A 19,384-nucleotide genomic window follows, 5' to 3' on the forward strand; every position below is an offset into this window, starting at 1 on the left:
TTGTATATACTGTACTTGATTCGACAATTAACGAAGCAGCTTTTTCTCGCTGACTGTGTGGGCAGGATTGCAATGGCTTCAGTATCCAACTTCAAAATAGGAAGTGCCTCTGCTCTCAAATTCAACAAGGATTTTGGTAAGTCACATTGCTACATTTTATTTATCAAGAGTTTTTTACGAGGCTATGACAACCATCCGTGTTTTTCGTATGTTAAAGTTAATGAAGAGTACTATCGAGATCTTATCTTTTTTATAGCTGCAAGCTGAGCGAAGCTATATTGCGGTGCTCTTGGTTTTTTTGTTTTGTCTGACGCTCTTTTTCGTTTTACATTTATTCACACAGCAAAGCTGAAAAATCAAATTTTCTGAATGACTTCTTCCTCTCGTTAACGGCGTTTGCGCGCGTGACGTCATTTCTTAATCTCTCTAGAAAAAGTATTTAAAGCATTTCCGTGATTAGATTTTGATCATACGTGACTCACTCAATAAAATGACTTTTGCACTTTAAAACTTAAGTTTAAATTGCATTAATTTAAGGTCAAAGGAACTCATATTAGCAGTGAAGGTCCCTAATAAAAGGCTTCTGCGGAATGAATTTTAACAAGCTTTATTAATTTATCGCTGAAGGTTTTTTATCTAGATTTTTGAGCGGCGTCGATTTTTTTTTTCAATTTAGATCTGTATCTGTTTCTATCTCTATTATACGGCACGCAAGTCTTTTCTTTCCCAGCTATTCCGGCAATCTGCTGGGTATGTTTTTACTTAATCATGGAAAATCTTGCCAATATCTTGCCATGTTACTTGGCAAGGTAATATCAAGATATGTGCGAACTTGTAAGATCTTTGCATGGGTGTCAAGAAACAAGATCTTCGCAAGATTTCCAAGAAAGATTAACCATGACATGGCAAGACGTACCAAGTATTAAAAATTCAATCGCTCCCAAGAATAAGATATAGCACGAAATCATAAGATTTATCAAGAATTAGCGGAAGCGTCACACTAGGAAGAATAATCGAGAGTAAAAAGTTCTCTGCTTTACAAAAAAGATCATGGGGTTCCCTTTGCTACCTCAGGACTAATAACTTCTCACTCCTTGATTAATTTAATCAAATTTTTATTGCCAAGTTTTACCATGATCTTGCAGGTCTAATCAAGAAAATTTCTTGAAACCCCTTGATAAGATCTTGGCAAGATCTTATCAAGATATACCAAGAAATTTTTTGCCTATCAAGATCTTGATAAGATAACCCTTGTTTTGTCAAGATCTTGCATTTATTGACAAGGTGTGTCAAGTTTCATTTCACTGGGATGTTCTATTGAGCTTCTGCTGAGGGTTTGATCCGTAAGTTTTCCTGTTTGTGCTATCGAAACTTTCAGGCAATAAAGTTGACAAATATGTAATTTGTTGTTAGGTTGTTTTGCGTGTTGCACTGAGAGTGGAGTGCAGATATTCAATACTGATCCTCTGCAGGAGAAGAGAAAGATATCTGAGTTGGGAACATGTTCCATAGTTCAATTGATGGGCAGGAGCAACTTCATCGCAGTTGTGAGTGGAGGAAAAGCACCCATATTAGAAGACTCAGTTGGTGAGTAGAACACAAGTGTGGATTGGTATGAAGGGTGTAATATGCTCAGATATATTACCGTAAAATAATCAAGGGAAGTGGAAGGTTTCAATAATAATGGCAGTAAAAGACAGATAGCAGAAACGTCTCATTTTGAAAAACGTTCCGTTGGTTTAGGATTTTGCAAATGGGCAACGGAGTGATATGGATAGAATAGATGTATAGAATAGGCTCTATCTAGTTCTGCTTGGTAAAATTGGTTTCAATGTTTAGATTTCCCATGTGCAACCAGGCGTAATTAACGGAAGCGCTTGCCGAATTTTTCTCTCGAAGTTCTTTTGTCTCGAATGTTTTTTCATTGTTTTCAAGTCAATCTCTCGTGTTTTAGTGACAATTTGGGACGATGCAAAGAGCAAGATTGTGTCACAACTGAAGTTCAACGAGCCTGTGCTGAACATAAAAATGAAGCCATCTCTGTAAGAATTTTCTCGCTTTACGTCCCTTGACCAGTTTACTTTCCTTCCCTAGTTTATGACCTGTTGCTTAACATAAATTAGTCAATTATAATTGAGGCAGCCAGCTTCGAAGTGGCAGCGTGGATCTCATTTGATCTTCAATTCGTTTTCCGTTTGTGCAGATCCTCACATCAAAAACATCACCTCTTGCTGTAATTTTGCTGTGATTTTGCTGCATCACGTCCTTTTTGCTGTAATTTCCTCTTTAAACACGAATGACCAGCTCTTGTAAACATTTCATAAATTGGGTAATGGAAATGAGCGTGTTGTGTGTTTTAATGTGGAACAGATGTCCAGCAAAGTCTGTTGAGCTCATCATGCAGATATATATTCTCTTCAGATATTGAGTTGGTTATAATAATAATAATAATAATAAATTGTTAGTTAGGAGAAATTATAATTGTTGATATTTCTCCATTCAAGCTGAGCGGAATAATTTTGATATACCAATCAAAGAGATTGGTGTTTAATTGCTCTTGAACGAAGTTCATAGCAATTATTGTAACCGTGTGTGTCTTTTTGTTTTTATGCAAAATTTTCGCTTGACAATTTTGACTTTTCGAGTGACTTTTACGCCCTTGACTTTTTGCGTTTCGCGTGATCTAAAATTCTCTCTCAATCACAATTTCAAGCAGCTAAACTCAATTGGCGGCAATTTAATACTAAAAGTCAAATGAAAAGTGCACCGAAACTGGTGTCATTTTTTACTTTAAATCTTAATAGTGTTAATTTGAATCCCACTATTGAACTTCTTAGTCCCATTTAGGCTTCCCTTCCACCCCCCCCCCCCGAATGAAGCAGGCTGCAATTGATAAGAGCTCCCACTAGTCGTTCGAGAGCAATTCTTCCGACGTTTAGTCGGTTATGTTTATTCATTCGCTGCCTGAGAGTGATAGAGCGAGTACATGAACTGAATTAAAAACTAAAAGCGTGCTATTTTTCTTTTCATCTGTTTTTTCGATTTTTTTAAGCTAGGTTTATCGATGATTTGACCGGTCTAAAAGAGTATTATTTGGATTGGCTTTGATGCTTTTGTTCTTTTGCCGATTTTGAATCAAATCTGGCAAATCTTTTAATTCGGGTGATTTTTTAGTATTTTTTGATGATCTCTTCTTCTGTTTTGACTTTATTATCCGGTATGGTTTTGAGACAATCGGATTTTTTGCAGACGATCGTTGAAAAAAATCTCATTTTTTTTCAATTCCTACTACGATAGATTTTTTAAAAAACTTGCTGCGGTTTTGATACTTCTGACTCTTCCTGAGCTCTCCTTTTTGCATAATTTTGTACAAGAGAAAGGTGTAAGTATTTATTTACAGTGGTTCCTAAGACAAATTGAGTCGAGTCTGAAATTTTTGGATCGTGTTGTTTAGATTTTTGTTCCGTTTGCTAACGTAAATGAAAGCTAAATTGTAGATATCATAGATTTTTATACGAAAAGACAGCTCTTTGAATTGTTTCTGGCTACCTTTTTTCAATTCGCTTGAAGCTTTGTTTAGGTTTTGCATAAGTTACAATTCTGACATCAGTCAGTGCGTCTTTGCACTGACTTCTTCATGGGGACAGGGGTGAAACCATGAATATTCGGCGGCGAATTGCACACCTTGCGTCTGCGCTATACCAAAAATTAATATTTGTAATATTGCTTGTTTTTCAAAGATTTTATATGCGAAAGCTGGTTAACGGTTGACAGCTGCTGTCATAGAGTTGATTTGATGGCTCGTAACTGTTATGCTTTTAAAATTAGCAATTTATATCAATTTACATTTCTAATTTCACAGTATTTTCTTTGATATTTTCCTGTTATATTGTTTTTTTGTTTCAGAATTGTGGTTGTACTGCCGACAAGGATTCATATCTTCCAGTTTCTTCCCGAAATCCAAAAATTGGCATCTATTGATACCAAAGAAAATCTTAGTGGTGGGTCAAATCATTTTGTCAATGCGCCAAACTTGCTAAACAATTTTTCACTCAGAGTTCTCAACAATCAGTTCTTAAAACATTTCCTTTCACTGTTATTTAATGCAAAACTCTCGTTGATGATCAATGTAAAACACAAAACTCTTGAAATTGAACTGTGCATTTTATTGAGGTCTTTATGGTTTGATATGCTTTGGATGATCAATTTAAGGAATATGCGAGCGTATTTTTTCTATTTCCTCTAGCAGCTGCCGATGGAATGTAAAGTTTAATTTTATTTGTTGGCGATTATAATTAATCCGAATCAGAAAGCTTCAAAATTCATGCGCCCGTGTTTGATCAATCGATTAATTTATCCATTACAGTATAATGAATTTTTCTTAGGTATCTGTGATTTGTGCATGGACTCTGGGAAGGACCTGCTAGTGTTCCCAGCTCACAGAGTGGGATCTGTGCAGCTGTTGACAGTATCGGCTGCTGCTCTCTCGCATGTTGTGTCAACTGCACCTGTCACCGTGGCAGCTCACAAGAACCCAGTTGCCATCGTTGCCTTGGATTCCGCTGGGTCTTATGTAGCCACTGCTTCAACTAAGGTAAGAGATTTGAAGTAATTTAACGAAATAGTTGACAAAAACGTGAAAAAATTCAGAGATGAAAAAAAACGTATGAAATTCAAATGTTTCAACGAAAAAACAGTTGAAGATGCATAGGTTTCGAAGCTTATTGAACAGTTCTGAACACACAGTAAAAATTGACATCTGTTTTGAACTATATTGAAGGAAAAAGTTTAATTGCACAGCCAGTCGTTGTCCAATGGTTTTTGGATTTTAAACTGTGAACCTGGAAGGATGCTGGGAAGCGTTATTAGTTACGCAAACAATATTGTAAATATTGACAATTTAGGCATCAATTTAGAGATGATTGTTGTGCGAGAGCAACCACATGAATCATTATTTCCCTATCAGTTCACTAATATGGCTTTCAACTGCATTGAAATACGGCATGCAACTTTTTTCAAAAACTTATTTTGATCGGTTACCATACAATACGTAGATGTCGGCAAAATTTGAAACGAATCGAAGTACTAGAGATTTTAAAAAGCTAGCAGCAGAAAAGGGCTTAAGATTGTTCAAACTCTTAAAATGTAGAGAGTGAGAAGCAGTGTTTGAATTAAATTTTTGGCTTTTGAAGTCAATACCGTCTGTTTCCTTTGGTTTTCGAGTTTTTGATCGCAATTTTCATTGGTTTTTGAACACCGTTCTCACTCAATTCGAGGTCGTCGTTCTTCTCCTGTTTGGTAACCAATAAGATGTAAACAACAAAATGATTCAAGAAAAATTGCGACATAGTTATCGAGTTTCTTAATTTCTATATTCTGCGTTATTGTTTCCTTTGTCTGTTGCTGGCTTTTATTAGCTTGTTGTTTTTTCACCTTGCCGTTTATAGGTATTAACTCTTTATTTTTAACTACTTAAATAATAAAAAAATTTAGCGAAACAGTTCTCTTGAAACTTATCCAATTTTTATTTTTTTTGTTTCTTATCCGGAATTCTTCTGATATATTTTTACTAATCGAAAGGAAGTAATGGAGATGTGTTTTTTTTTCAAAACCTTGATTTCTATTTTCATAGGACGTAAAGTCAGCTGTTTTGGGCAAATTGCCGAACATAGAAGTCAAAACTAGAAAGTTTTAGATCGATTTTTGTGCATTTATTTTTCAGAGATATTTGAGAAAAGTGGGTGTGAAAAGTTTTTGGCTCAGCCAGCAAATTTTCCTGTATCACGTGAGGTGTTTTCAAAGCAGTATTTAATAATACCAAGTGTTTCGACTTCAATGATTTGTCCCCAAAAAATTAACAAGATATTGTGCGTTTGGCAGATTTTTGACAATTTCAAGCATTTGATAAATTTATTGACGAAATTTATGGCGTTTTATTGTCATTTTGCCATTTTAGACGCTTTTAAGCGTTTTCGGTATACTTTTTTTACCGTTTATAGTGAGTTTCGTGGTGAGAGAGAGAGTCTCGGGTTGTTTAATTGACATTTGATGCAAGTAAGTTACATGTTGTTTCTGTTTAGGAAAATTGAATATGTTAGTTCTAATTTTGGAGTGATTGTGTCCATTTTTGAATTTTTTCCTCCCTATTTGTTATGACTTGTTCTGCGTTTTCGAAGGATTTTCTTCTCGAATCATTTTTGATCTGTTCTTTGGAACATAATTATGAGAGAGACTTGATTGTTTGATAGGCTATTTTTTGAAATAAATGAACTACCTATGTTTTTCTACTCATTTCTACTCTTTGCTTTTGTGTTTATTATTAGTGTGTTTTAGACTTGTCGGGATTCCCTGATGGTGCACATACGTCTTCAGAAAGTTACGGAAAATTTGTTTTCGGGGTTTTCAAAACTTTTAGAAAACTTTTAGTAAGAGAAATTAAATCTTTTAATTATTTTCTGTTTTATATACTTGGTACTTTTTGTTGATAGTCTAAAAAAAGTTTGGTGATGGTCTATTCTCCATCGTTCAATCTGTAACCGCGTATTCTCGCTCGTGCTCAACCCCACACCTTAACCCCATGCTCAAGCCCCCCATACTTAATTAAGCTAAAGCTAGTTTCCCCAAAGCGAAGTTTGCTACTGACAACGACAACCGCTCACCAGTTGCTTGAGAGCAATTCAACCGACGTCAGTCAGTCATGCTTTCATTTATTCAGAATTTTGGCTGAGCGTTTTTGCACTTCTGTTCTGTTATATTCTTTGACTCGCTTTTGGCGATTTGACTTCTTGGGTTACTTTTTAACACTTATTTTTGCGTGACCTAAATTGCTCTCATTCAGCAATTCAGTCTGTTGCTAAGATAAAACCAATTGGAGATCATGAGTTTGAAACACCCTCAGGTGAGTACCTTTTTGCGCTCATTAAAAGTTCTCTCAACTACCCTTCTGAATTATATTGCCCTGTATCTCATTCGAGAGCAATTCATCGGTCGTTAGTCGGTTTATCTTTTAAAAGGTATTTGAACCGTTAACTCAGTCTTCTAAAGATTTTTAATTAGCTACTACGAGAGTATGTTTTGGAAGAATACGCTGTGATTCAGGGTACATTGGTGAGAGTGTTTGACACAACTCAGAGATCTCTCGTGGCTGAATTCAGACGAGGAGCTGATAGTGCAACCCTATACAGGTGAATTTTCACAATTTTGTATCGGGGTCGTTGATAAAGTGTAAGACATTCACAATTTTGTACAAGATGTTTGTACTTTAATCGAAATGAATTGAATAATGTATTGTATGATGGGCACATCTGTTGGCTAAATCCTGATTATCAGGATTGAGTAAAATAGTTATTATCTTTTTAATAGCCGCGAAGCGATAGGGGCAATTATTGGGGCTCGTGGTTTTTTACAATTTATAGAATTTGAATTGTATTGGGGTCTTTTCTTTAAGATCTGTTCACACATTTTCATGATTTTTGAAGTCAAATTGGAGTAGTGATTTTGGTAACGCCGAAATGGAGCGAAAATGCGAGTGGTTTTGCGGCGAAAATTTTTTCGCTCTAAATTGTAAGTAGAGTGAGAAAACGCCGTTTGAACAGAAGTTCGCTTTCTCGCTAGTGATTTTTTGTTCACATGCGGAAATTTCATATTGATTTTTTTTTATCTGATTTTTTTAGAAACGGTTTTTCCAAATCAAACTCATCCGTTCTAGGTCTAGTTTTTTGTTTAGTCAATGAAATTTTTGAATTGTACGTTAGGATTTGTCCTGCTATGTTTTTAAATTCGTCGTCTCCATCGATGTTTCTTGCGACCTGGCTTCTTGAAATTGACTTTTTCAACTTCAAATGACTTCTACTGTTTTGTATGCGTGACGTTATTTGTTCTTGTTTTAGGTCAATTGCGTGACTTACCCTACTCAAGAGAATAACTTCTTAAATCACTTAATGAACTTAAATTTTTTGAACATTTACTAGTTGAAGATCAATAGTGTGCATCTAACTAGTGCAAAATGTATATGCCCTAATTGATTTCGAATACTAATTTTGAAAAAGCTCTATTAGGGCTTTTTCCTTATAGAGCGTATGTGTCTCATATAAATCAAAGTCAGAATCTAATCCAAAAAGTCTAGTGGTCTATTAAAGAACTAATGGTCAATCTGCCTATCTTATTTCTTTAGTTGTTTCATTTCGTTTCATGGAATGCCACAAGCGTCTATCGCGAAAATTTTCCAGCAATCTGGCGGCCAGGTTTTGTTAATGCAGTTACCTGACCAGATAAAACAGTCCCACACAAAAGAATCGCCGTCAAAACAGTCAGAAAAATGACAAAACAGTTCCGGTCAATTCGCGCTCTTTAGATAGATCAAAAAGAAAATGCAGCTTCACTCTTAAAAAATGTATTGATATCAGAAAACCAAAAGCACTTGAGCTCTGGGCTCATTTTTGGAGTGCGCTGGTTTGAGTCCGAGTTGTTTAAAAAAAATTGGAGGGCGCTTGACTGAGTCCGAGTTGGTTAAAAACTGCATTCTCTCTAGAAATCAGTCTTACTCTGATGTTGGTCATTTTAGACAGTGTTCTGTCACTTCTCTGCCTTTATTTTTGCGTTTTCTGCTCGTATTTCATTTTCTTGATTGGTTTCGGTAGCGATTGTTGTTTTGTGTTGTCTGCTTTACGAAATTAGTGTTCCAGCCCTCATGAAAACTTTTGTTCATGGGAAGCCGTTCTTTATGCAGTAGCGGCAGTTCCAACGTTCAATAGCTTGTTGCGATTTTTGCATGTTACCAGTATGAATGTATTTCTACTGGTAATTGTTCTCAAATTCAACGAACCAAGTCACAAACTCATTTTCGAAGAACTTGGGAGACATAAGTTTCAGAATTATAATAATTGTTCCGACCCCCACTTTAGTGGGGAGGGAGGAACTATATACTCAAATGGGTTTTTTTGTTCAGTCAATTTTTGCCGATCGATATAATCGTCTTAGAGAGTTGTGAGTGGAGTGGTATCATTAGAATTCCAGTCCAGCGTAGAATAAGGAATTAAAAAGATTTTTTCATTTTCAGCTTTTAATGGGGAGTTATCGAGGTTTAAAGTTTTGTGAATAATTGCTGTTTTTATTCACATTTTCAGTTTTTGTCAATTTTGCAAAAAAATGAAAAAATTGTTAACTGTACTGCTTTTTATTTTATCTCTAAAGATAAAAGAGGGTTGTTCAGTTGTTCGATCCCAGTTTTTTGGCTAGAAGTTAGACTTTTTTCGAGAAAAATAGGACCACCTTTGGTTTTTTAGCCCACTTGCTTTAATTTTGCTGGAAGTAGACACCTTAATACTGCGATCGCAATCTTCTTAATATCAGAAAGGAGCTATTTGTAATCCTGCTGGCTTTATGAGTCTTCTGGATCAGAATTTTGCAAGTTTTTTGCAAATTTAAACTCGATAATTACAAAAAAAAGTTTTTTTTGACATACTGAAAATTTTGTTTAAAAATTGATCTATTTCGAAATCATTTGAACAATTGAATATTTTGTTAGACGCGCAGCAATATCTGGGTTGATCTTGATTTCACCGTGGATCCGTACGATAAAAAATTTCATAGATTTAAATGGGGCGCGACTTCAAAGCATTTCCGCTATGTAAATGTTTTTGTAAATTACTGACATAAATCTCAAATCAGGGCTCAATTAATGCCAGATACTATTTACTAAAAAGATGTCCAACGAAATTATAATATGGTTTAAGAGTTAAGCTCATGGTGTTTATGGCTTTGACAAATTGTTTTTGTTAAAATTTTATAGACTTCTTGAGTTTTGCCTTCATTTGTTATACTTTTTGTAGCCCAACGACTTAGTGTCCCCAATCAAAGATTCAGTTAGTTTTTAAGCCGGTATAGATGAACTTAGATAATTCTTTAAGTTGTTATCTAATGTCTCATGACTTTGCATATATTTATTTTAAGAAAAGATCAGTGAATTTTTGAACTTTGCTACTTTTATCTTATTTCTCTCAACTTCGGGCGCAGCCTCAGTAAAAAAAGGGAAATACCAATTCCGTGTGAGGAATACATTATTGTTGGAAACGGTTTTATATTCAACTTATGTTTTCCTTGTTTTGATACTACGCGTTTTCAAATATTTTTTTTTCATTTTCATTTTTGAGCATAGTTTACATTTTTGCGTTTGCAGTGAGCTATAAATTAACCCTTGTAACAGTTTGAGCTTCAAACTTTTCCTCGTCTTTTTTACTTTTACCAGAAGACTTCATAAAATTTTTATATATTTTTATAGATTTTATAGATTTTTATATATTTGTACATTTTAGAGGATTTTTGTTTTCTTTTTGGTTTATAACAATAATCGTCCCACTGGCTTTGAAATTTTGCACAATTGAAGATTGGATTCTGGTATGTCTCAATTGCTTCCTATGGAAATATAAATGAAAATGTCAGTGATTCCAGGTGATATCTAATGACATTAATAACTGTGAAGTTAATTGTTTTCAAAAATAGAAACGTATTTTTTAACTTTGCACCTCTTTGCTATTTTTTCGCTTTTTTGTCGATCTGTTAACCAGTTGCATTGAGAACCGGTCCCATATTTTTTCTATTGAAGTATAGGTTAAACTGTTTTGTTTAGATTTTATCTGACGCGAGTTTGATTTTTTTTTATTGGAGACATCGAGTTGTGGTCGTATATAATGTTTGTTTTTTTTTTATTTTTTAATGGTCTTTTTTAGTAGTTCTGTTATCAAAAACTGTCATCGGCCCTCTAGTGTGGCATTATTATATTCCATTGGTTGTTTATTGAACGATATCTATGTTTTTGATCTCTTCATCATTTGGTAGCCAATTAAGTTAAGAATGTGGATGAGCGGGGTCGGAACATTATGTGCGTACGCACATTACCGAGCCTCCTTGTTAGATATAGGTGAGAATTTAAGCTTCATTTTGGTTTTTAAGCATCTCATTCAGTTTGGACTCTGCTTATCTATGTGTCTCAAGTGACAAGGGCACAGTTCACCTGTTTGCAGTGAAGCACCCTCTACAGAACAGACGATCAAATCTGCGACATGTTGTTCCTCAGGTTTGCTATCTTCCTTGAATGCTTAAGGGATTTTCCTTCAACCACGAATATAACTGTTATTGCTATCTGCGAAACGCTGACTACTGTTTTCATTCACTAATCTCTTATACACTAATATATCTATGTAAGAAAGTTATGGCCCTATTCAGGTTCAGAGTTAATTGTTCATACACTAATCTCTAAGAAGAATATCTACTGTAAAAAGTTATGGCCCTGTATAGGATCAGAGTTAATTGTTTCAAAATATACGTGCGATGTGTTTTTGCTCCACAATTTACCAAAGTTTTGGTTATTGGAGTCTTGTGAACCTTGTAGCCTTGTCTACCTTGGAGCCTTGTTTTTTGAACCATGTTTACCTTCTAAACAAATATACATGAGAGTTATTGAATTTGTGGGTTCTGCTTGTGTGAATATTTTGCAGGGATATAATCATTTATGATTTTGGATCTTTTTGTTTTTCACTTCAGTTTGTTAACTCCAATTTTTTTCGCAAACGTTTTTTTTGTCTGATCAATGAATTTCGTGACTCTGAGAGGGCTTTTTGAATTCCGCGTTTTTCGAGGAATTATGGCGATGTGCGACATTTGCGTTCTTATTTTACGGAAAATTCGTTTGTTTTAGGAAGAATCGGAGTCAAACTATTCAAAATTTGGAGAATTAATTAAAAAAAACTATAGTGATCCGGTTACCGGCCTTAATGAATGAGTCAAATAAAGTAATTTAACCTAAACTAGAAAAATGAACTTACATTGGAAAAAAGGAGCCAATATATGTAGTTGAGAACCGACTACTTGGTTTAGACATAACTTAACTTAATCACTTAACTTTTGATCTGTTTTGTCGCAAATTCACAATAAAGAAACTTGGCATTAAAGCTCAAATTTGTCGTCAAGCCCTATTGAGCTCCCCATGAGCAAAGTAGTAATAAGTAATAATTAAACATAACCTGGCGTTTGGTGTTCATAAGTTTGCACTAATTCTCAAAAAATAGTTCTAAACATTTTTTGTTTAATGATTTTCTTGATAAATATTGTTGTTTTCATAGTGGGGACTATATGCCCAGCTGAGTTATTTTGTTCAGTCAATTTTGGCCGAACGATATACTTATTCGTTGCTCACAGATGTGTGTGGTATCATTGGAAAGCCCGTCGTCCTGTGTAGCATAGATCTTTAAATATTTGAATTTGAATTGTGTCTTTTCCAAGGAGTTATCGAGGTTTATAGTTCTCTTCACCTTGGACTGATTTCCATTGTTGTTGTTCACATTTTTCCGTTGTTTTTGCGCCAGTCTTCGTCAAAGTTGTCCTAATCTTAACGATCAGGTTTAATTGTTGGTTTTCCATTTGAAGATAGAAGATGGCTGCTGATGTTGATCCAATTTTTTGGCAAAACTATGGCTAAATTTCTAAAAATTCATTTTTTTTCCCAAAAGAATAGGCTCCAATTATGCTTCTTTAGCCGACTTTGTTTAAATTATCCGGAAACACAGACCTCAAAACTGCTGACATGATCTTCCTTTTACACCGAATAGGGCTATTTTTACCTCCGCAGCCTTAAAATTTTTTTGGAACTAAAATTTTGCCGGCCTTTTGCGAGTTTGAATTGATATGAAACCGAAATGAATCCTTTGTTTTTGATATTTTAAGACTTTTTTGACAAATTATGTAAACTTTTGGAACAATTGCAGTTTTTGAATAGAGAGGTAATAACAAGTTTAGGCTTGGTCTCTTTTTGTGTTTTGGCAATCAAAAAGTAATTGGATGGTATTGGGGGGATTTCCTTTTTAAAATTTTTTGGCAAATATTTCTCTTGTCAAGTTTTTTTTATGAAAGTCTGTGTAATTGGTCTCAAACGAAGTTTGTAGCAATTAAGTCAGTCTTTTTGGTTTTTATGCGATTTTTCGCTTGACTATTTTTTTGGTCTGACGCATTCGTCCTCAAAAACGGATGAACAGGTAACGGCCAGCGGGCAATAAGTGCTCTTAGAGCCTTTCAGCTCACTAGTCCTCAAGTATGCGATTCACAGAATCTGTTTTGGAGACATGCTTATGGTGCGAAGGGCGGTTCTTAGAGATTGACTCGCCCACTGTTGCCACCCCATCAGCCCCCGGTGCACCAACCTCCTCCCCCCCCCCCGCTGCGCTCACTTACGCCACTTAAGCTAAAGTTAGCTTACGCTACTTCAATTAAGCTAAAGTTAACGGAACTAAACCGTGCACAGCTGCTGATGAAGCCAACCGCTCGCCGGTCGTTTGAGAGCAATTCGCCCGACGTTAGTCGGTTATGTTTTCAATTAGAGGTTCAATTACTTAGAGATTCCATTTGCATTTAAGTAAGGCCCAGTGAACAAATTTCATTTTTTCAGAGAAAAAATCATGGTTTTTGTTGGTCCCGCGATATGCTTCCGTATTTTTTTCTAAATTCTCTGGTTTTGCGTGAACTTGTTGTTTTTGATTTTTTTGAGACTTGCGTGCAGTTGTTTTTTTATAGTGTTGTGACGTAGTCTCATCATTCAAAGGTCCAAATGGTTATCTGAAGAGGCTGAGGTGAACCTGTCTAATGGTTTTAGTTGGTACCTAAATGGCTCTTTTATTTGAATATATTTCGTTTAAAAATGCCGTGATGCTTTGTAATCAGCCACCCCTTTAAAAATAATTTCTGGTAACTTGTGGCTTAGTCTCATTAATTACTGGTCTCACCGTCTTTTAATGAAAAATTTCTAGGGTAAATTTTTTAATATTTTTTTGCATATTTGCTTATTTTTGTGGTTATTTTTTGGTTTCTTGTCACATTATTGCAGTAGAAAAGAGATCCCATTGGCATTGAAAGGAGGTGCAGTTGGAAATAAGGTTTCCAGTGAAAAGCTCTTGGTTTAAATGGCTTTGACACTTTTCTCGCAAACATCATTAATTTTTGATATTCGTGTCTGATTATCTTTGTCTGATTAGTCGTATGACATTCTGTATGGTGACAGGTCTTAATGCCTTCCTATGGAGCTATAAGTGAAATTATTTGATATTTTCAGTTGATAGCTAATGATTTCGAATTTCTTGGTTTTATCAGTGTAATTTTTAACTTTGCACTTTTTGCTTTCTTTTTCAACTTGTAGCTTAGTCCCATTCACGACAGGTCCTATCAACTTTCTTGTCAAGCGAACATGGGACCTGACTGTTTGTGTGCTTTAACCGTTGTTTTTTACCACTTCCACACTATGAGTTTTGATGAAAAATTTTATGAGTTTTGATACGGCGCAATATTTGTGGTTATTTTGTTTGTTGTCTTTTCACCTTGCCGCTTTTTAAAACTGACCCTGTTCAATCGAGGCCTAAGTAAACTTATTTTTATCTTTTCGGTTGATGGATTATGATTTGAATAGCTTCAACACTTAGTTTTGAACTTCATACACCAATTGTTCTCGAACAGTGCGAATTTTGGAAAAATTGGTATTTCTTCCTCATTTGGTAGACAATTATGTCAAAATGTGAATGTGTGGGGGTCAGAACATAATCAGCAAACGCACATAACAGAGCCTCCTTATTAGTTGTTAAATTCAGGGGGCATACCGATCGAACACCATTGTTAGGTGCCTGCAAGGACTCCCTCAACTTCTGCGATTTTTTTGGATTTTTATGAAAGATGTTAATAGATGTTAAAATGAAATTTTAAGCTTCACATTATATCTCTAACTCTTTTCTTGAGACTGAAATTCATTTGTCTGATGTAATTTTTGGATATATTTTGTACTACAGGAGGCAATGAACTTGTTTAGTTGGGAAGTATTTCACGCAATAATGAATTTGAGGAGACTTCACTTTTGGATACAAAAGTTACTAGTCTACCGAGATGTTCATCTATCTATTCTCTTTAAAATACAAACCTAACTGGTTGCAGAAGAATTGTTTGTTTGAACTTCATTGATGTAACAAGTAAATTGACAAAATTAGCGTCATATGAAAACATTTAGGTTATAAAACAGAATGGCAGACTCGGGTTTTTATCTGCTTGCCAGCCAGCGCCCACTGCCTGACTGCAACAAGAAACAATCGAAGGAATGGAACTGTATCTGTATATTTGGTTGAATTTTGATGGCAAATTGGAAAATATTATTTGGCGACAAAACGTTCGTCTGGTTATTGTTAATTTGTTTCTTTTTAATTGCTCTCAAACTAATTTGTGGCAATTATATTAGTCCTGTCGGTCTTTTTAATGCGATTTTTCGCATGACCAATTTTTCGTCTAACGGCTATTGCCCCGATCCCCCCACCGCGCTGTTGCCCCCCCCCCCACTGTTACCAACCCCTCCCTCCCCATCAGCCCCCCGATGCACCCCCCTCCCCCTCCCCATCAGCCCCCCGATGCCCCCAATTTTTGCATTTTTTTAAAATAAAACTTGCATTTTCAATTTTTTTGAAAATTTTTATCGGTTTTTAGGTTTCTCCAGCCTCAAGAGCCGAGGAACCTCCTGTAGGGTTTGACAATAGGTTACTGTATAATTTCTTAACGTAATGGAATGTGTTTCATGATTTCAACAACACGAATTTTTGCATTTTTTTTTTACAAAACTTGGAAATTTTTGACATTTATTGTCATTATTCAGGTTTTTCTGCCGACCAGAAAATCTACGTCAGGATTTGATAATAAGTTACCGGCAAATGTTTTTTGGCCATGGTTTAGTTTTCAACTTTTATCACAAATTTTAGCAGTTTCTTTAGGCAACTTGCAATTGAAACTTTTTTTCAAGTTTTGAAATTTTGTCATTTTTCAGGTTTCTCCAGCCTCAAGAGCCATATAACCTGCTTTAGGGTTTGATTATAGGTTACTGCATAGCTTCTAGGTGTAATGGAATGTTTTTCAATATTTTTCAATTCAGCAATTTTTAAGTTTTTTTTATCTTTTTGAATTTTTTATCATTTTTTCCGGCACCAGGGTCCTAGGGACCTCCTCCATGGTTTGATAATGAACTGCTGCTTAATTTCTAGAGCTATTGATATGGTTATCAGTATTTTCTTCAGTTTTAGCAGTTTTTTGGTGAATACTCCAGCCTTGGCAGTTTTTTGGTGAAGTGTATTTTTCCATATTTTTGGAAAATTAATATCTTCCAAGTTTATGGATCTTTATGAGCCAGTGAAACTATTTTAAGCTTGAAATAGGGATACTGAATAGTCTCTTGAGACAATGAAATGATTTTGAAGATTTTAATATCTTGAATTTTAGCAAGATTTTGTTAAAATTTGCGATTCAAAATTTTTGATTTTTTTTGTCGTTTTCTGAGTTTAACGATCATTACTGGCCCACGAAGCTTTTCAAGTCTAGCAGATGGGTTACTAGGCGTAACTCCAAAAACAAAAAATAGTTTTGAACATTTTTACTGCGAAATCTGGAAGCTTTTCTTTTAAATTTTGCAATGTTTTGCAAATTTTAATCAGTTTTTTATTTGATTTATTTACTAACAAGGCTAAAAAACTAAAAGTTGCATAGTCGAATCAAGCTAAAGCTAATCTCACTAAACCGTGGCTAGCTACTGACGAAGTCAACTGCTCACCGGTCGTTTGAGAGCAATTTGCCCGACGTGAGTCGGTTATGTTATTACTTCTTGCAATCGACGTGAAAACCGACGATAATTTTCGACCTCTTAATTTGATGGAATGTTAAAATTAAAAGATGATTTAACAAATTATTTAACAAATTAATTATTTATCAGAAAGTTTTTTATACCGTCTTCTAAATTCCTGACCCTTTAGGATTACTTTCTGGTTTGAAACCATTACTTTTTAAACTACGCCAGTAAAATGCAGAAAAAGATGTTATTTCTCAAAAACAATTTTTAATTTTCCTAACATTTCCTTTCTTTTTCCTGGAAGACATTGAAATTACTATCTTCTTTTAGCTAATGAATAATGCGAGCGCAAGTGATCTAAAATTTTGAAACATGGAAAAATGCAAACTTTGAATTTTTTCCCAATTAAAAAGTCAATGGCATTCTAGTTCTGTCGTAACTGGTTTAACAGAAAAGCGAGGCTGACATAAGGTCCATTGGCCCTCAATTACGCTCGGAGGGCTAGAATAATCACCCTTCTTGCTTTCTGAGTTTTCTGAAACGTAGGCGGCATAGACAACGAAAAATAATCGACTAGAAAAGTATATTAGATCTGCAATTTTTAATGTTTTTGAGCGTCTTGCAGTTCTCTAAAATTTCGCTTGAAAAGCCTAATTTGACTTGCATTAAGATGACGAATTGGTTTCGTCTCTCTATAGTGATCTCCGTGTAGTCTTATTAATGTATTTTGTAAATGAATGTCATCATTGTGTGATTTTTCGGACTGTTTTGCATTATTTCAGGAATTTCATATTGAATTATAGAAACTTGGTAATAAGGAACTAAAAGGCAATATTTCATTATGATTTTATAGCAGTAAAGAACTAAAAAAGGCAAAAGGAATTCAAATCATTCTTTTGACATTTTTATAATTGAACTAATATCAACATTGTTTGATTTTCATGACTACCGAAAACATTTTGTTTTCAAAATGGGCAATATGTATTTGTGAATGGCTTTTTTCTAGAGTCCAGTTTTCAATTTTTGATTAAGCAGTATCGAGAAAAGAAGAAAAACATAAATTTGCACTTAAAGGCTAATTTTGATTTTTATTTTAAAATTGCCAATGCAATTCCAGTGTGAAAAAGCTGATCAGTTGAAGGAGAACTGGAAAATTTTATGGAGAGCCAACAAAACAAATGTGCTAGAGTTGTCTCCTGTTGTCTGCATTCTACTAGCCAACAAGAACCCCTTGCGTGCGCCGAGCTGGAGCCCTTAAGAACCATCGCCAAAAAGCGAGCAGGATGTCTCCGTGAGAAGATGCTAAGACTGGACGAGCGAGTACCGGCACACGGCACAGCGAGCAGAAACACAGTACCAAAACTGAAGAGCAAAACACACGAAGCCTGGAAGAAGATCGGGGAGAGGAAGTCTGCCGACGACCAGCGAGATTTCCGTGGGAGCTTCTGCAGGATTGCACTGGAACCTGAGAGTGCAACGAAGCTCGACACAAGGGAACGAGAGTCTCTTGTTGCAGTAGACAGCCCGCTCTGGGAACACCGCCCCAAACAGGTGTCCTTTCGCATGGACCTTACGAGGAGACTGAAAAGAAGCGATGAGTGTACAGAGAAAAGAAGGATAACCGAAGAGTTTCTTGCGTCACTCCCTCCCTGCGACACACAGGTTTGGACAGATGGATCAGTGGACAAGGGACACGGTGGGGCTGGAGCAGTTGTCATCAGAGAGTCGGGAAGAGAGGAACTCAAGACAAGCGCAGGAATATTCTGTTCATCCTTCACGGCCAAGATGACAGCAATCAACATGACTCTAGAACACCTCCAGCGCAACTGGCCAACACAAACAGTCAGGATACACACCGACTCACTATCAGCAGTGGAAGGTCTGGAAGAAGGACCGGAAAAACAAATGTGCAGCTTAGGAAGACAAATTTGGAGCAAGTTAGCCGTATGCCCTGGAACCCAGATAGTTCGGATCCCGTCGCACTGTGGAGTACAAGGCAATGAAGAGGCCGACCGAGTAGCAAATGACGCCACAACACTGGAACCAGAAAAGAGGCCAACCACTCTTCCGACGGCGATGACCGCTATCAAGTTGTACGCAAGGAGGGAAACTCTGAAGTTCTACGGAGGTGCAGCCAGAATCTTCAAAGAGAGGAAGCTTGACAGGAGAAGAGACCAGACCATATGGAATCAACTCATGACAGGCCACAGCCTGCTAGACAGGGCAACCCTCAGAAGCTTTGGGGCGACAGAATCGGACCGCTGACCTGACTGCGACGAACCCCACACTGCTGAACACTTCATGAAGGGCTGTCAACGAGGGGCGAGCCTACGGCATCGGATGATGGGAAACGAGGAGCCAAAAGACCACTTCATCAATAACCCAAGGAACCTTATTAAGTTGGTGAAACACGCGGGGATATATCCATATTAGCCCGGGAGGGGCTACACGGATCCTGAAGAAGAAGAAGAACTGGAAAACAAAAAGAGAAATTGGAAACTCGGTATTAGGGGAAGGATGAGTGTAGAAGTTTGACATTTTTTTTAATTTTATTGCAACGATGATAATAATATTGGATTACGGAAGTTTGTTCTGTACCTAAAAAGGAATATTCCATATTAATTTAATAGTACGGAAGACCTCAAAAGAAAAAAAAATGAACTATTTTTGCTGTTATTTTTTTTGTTTTTCCTGAATTCCTTTTCTTTTTAATATCCTTTTTTTAAATAACGCTTTGGTAGTTTAATAGGCAGG

General features: G+C 35.9%; 1 protein-coding gene across 1 annotated transcript in view; it reads left to right on the forward strand.

Annotated features, from left to right (window-relative positions):
• The window catches only part of LOC142337793 (WD repeat domain phosphoinositide-interacting protein 4-like), a 68,673-nt gene continuing 49,289 nt past the window's right edge, over positions 1–19,384 (forward strand). Inside the window, exons 1-7 of the mRNA XM_075387311.1 lie at positions 1–136; positions 1,414–1,587; positions 1,955–2,042; positions 3,907–4,001; positions 4,386–4,594; positions 7,099–7,184; positions 10,951–11,074. Coding sequence (XP_075243426.1) covers positions 73–136; positions 1,414–1,587; positions 1,955–2,042; positions 3,907–4,001; positions 4,386–4,594; positions 7,099–7,184; positions 10,951–11,074 — 840 coding nt within the window. The 5' untranslated portion in view covers positions 1–72. The remainder of the gene's footprint in view (positions 137–1,413; positions 1,588–1,954; positions 2,043–3,906; positions 4,002–4,385; positions 4,595–7,098; positions 7,185–10,950; positions 11,075–19,384) is intronic.

The sequence above is a fragment of the Convolutriloba macropyga genome, chromosome 4, assembly GCF_964194025.1.
Source record: "Convolutriloba macropyga chromosome 4, txConMacr16.3, whole genome shotgun sequence".
Classification (NCBI taxonomy): domain Eukaryota; kingdom Metazoa; phylum Xenacoelomorpha; order Acoela; family Convolutidae; genus Convolutriloba; species Convolutriloba macropyga.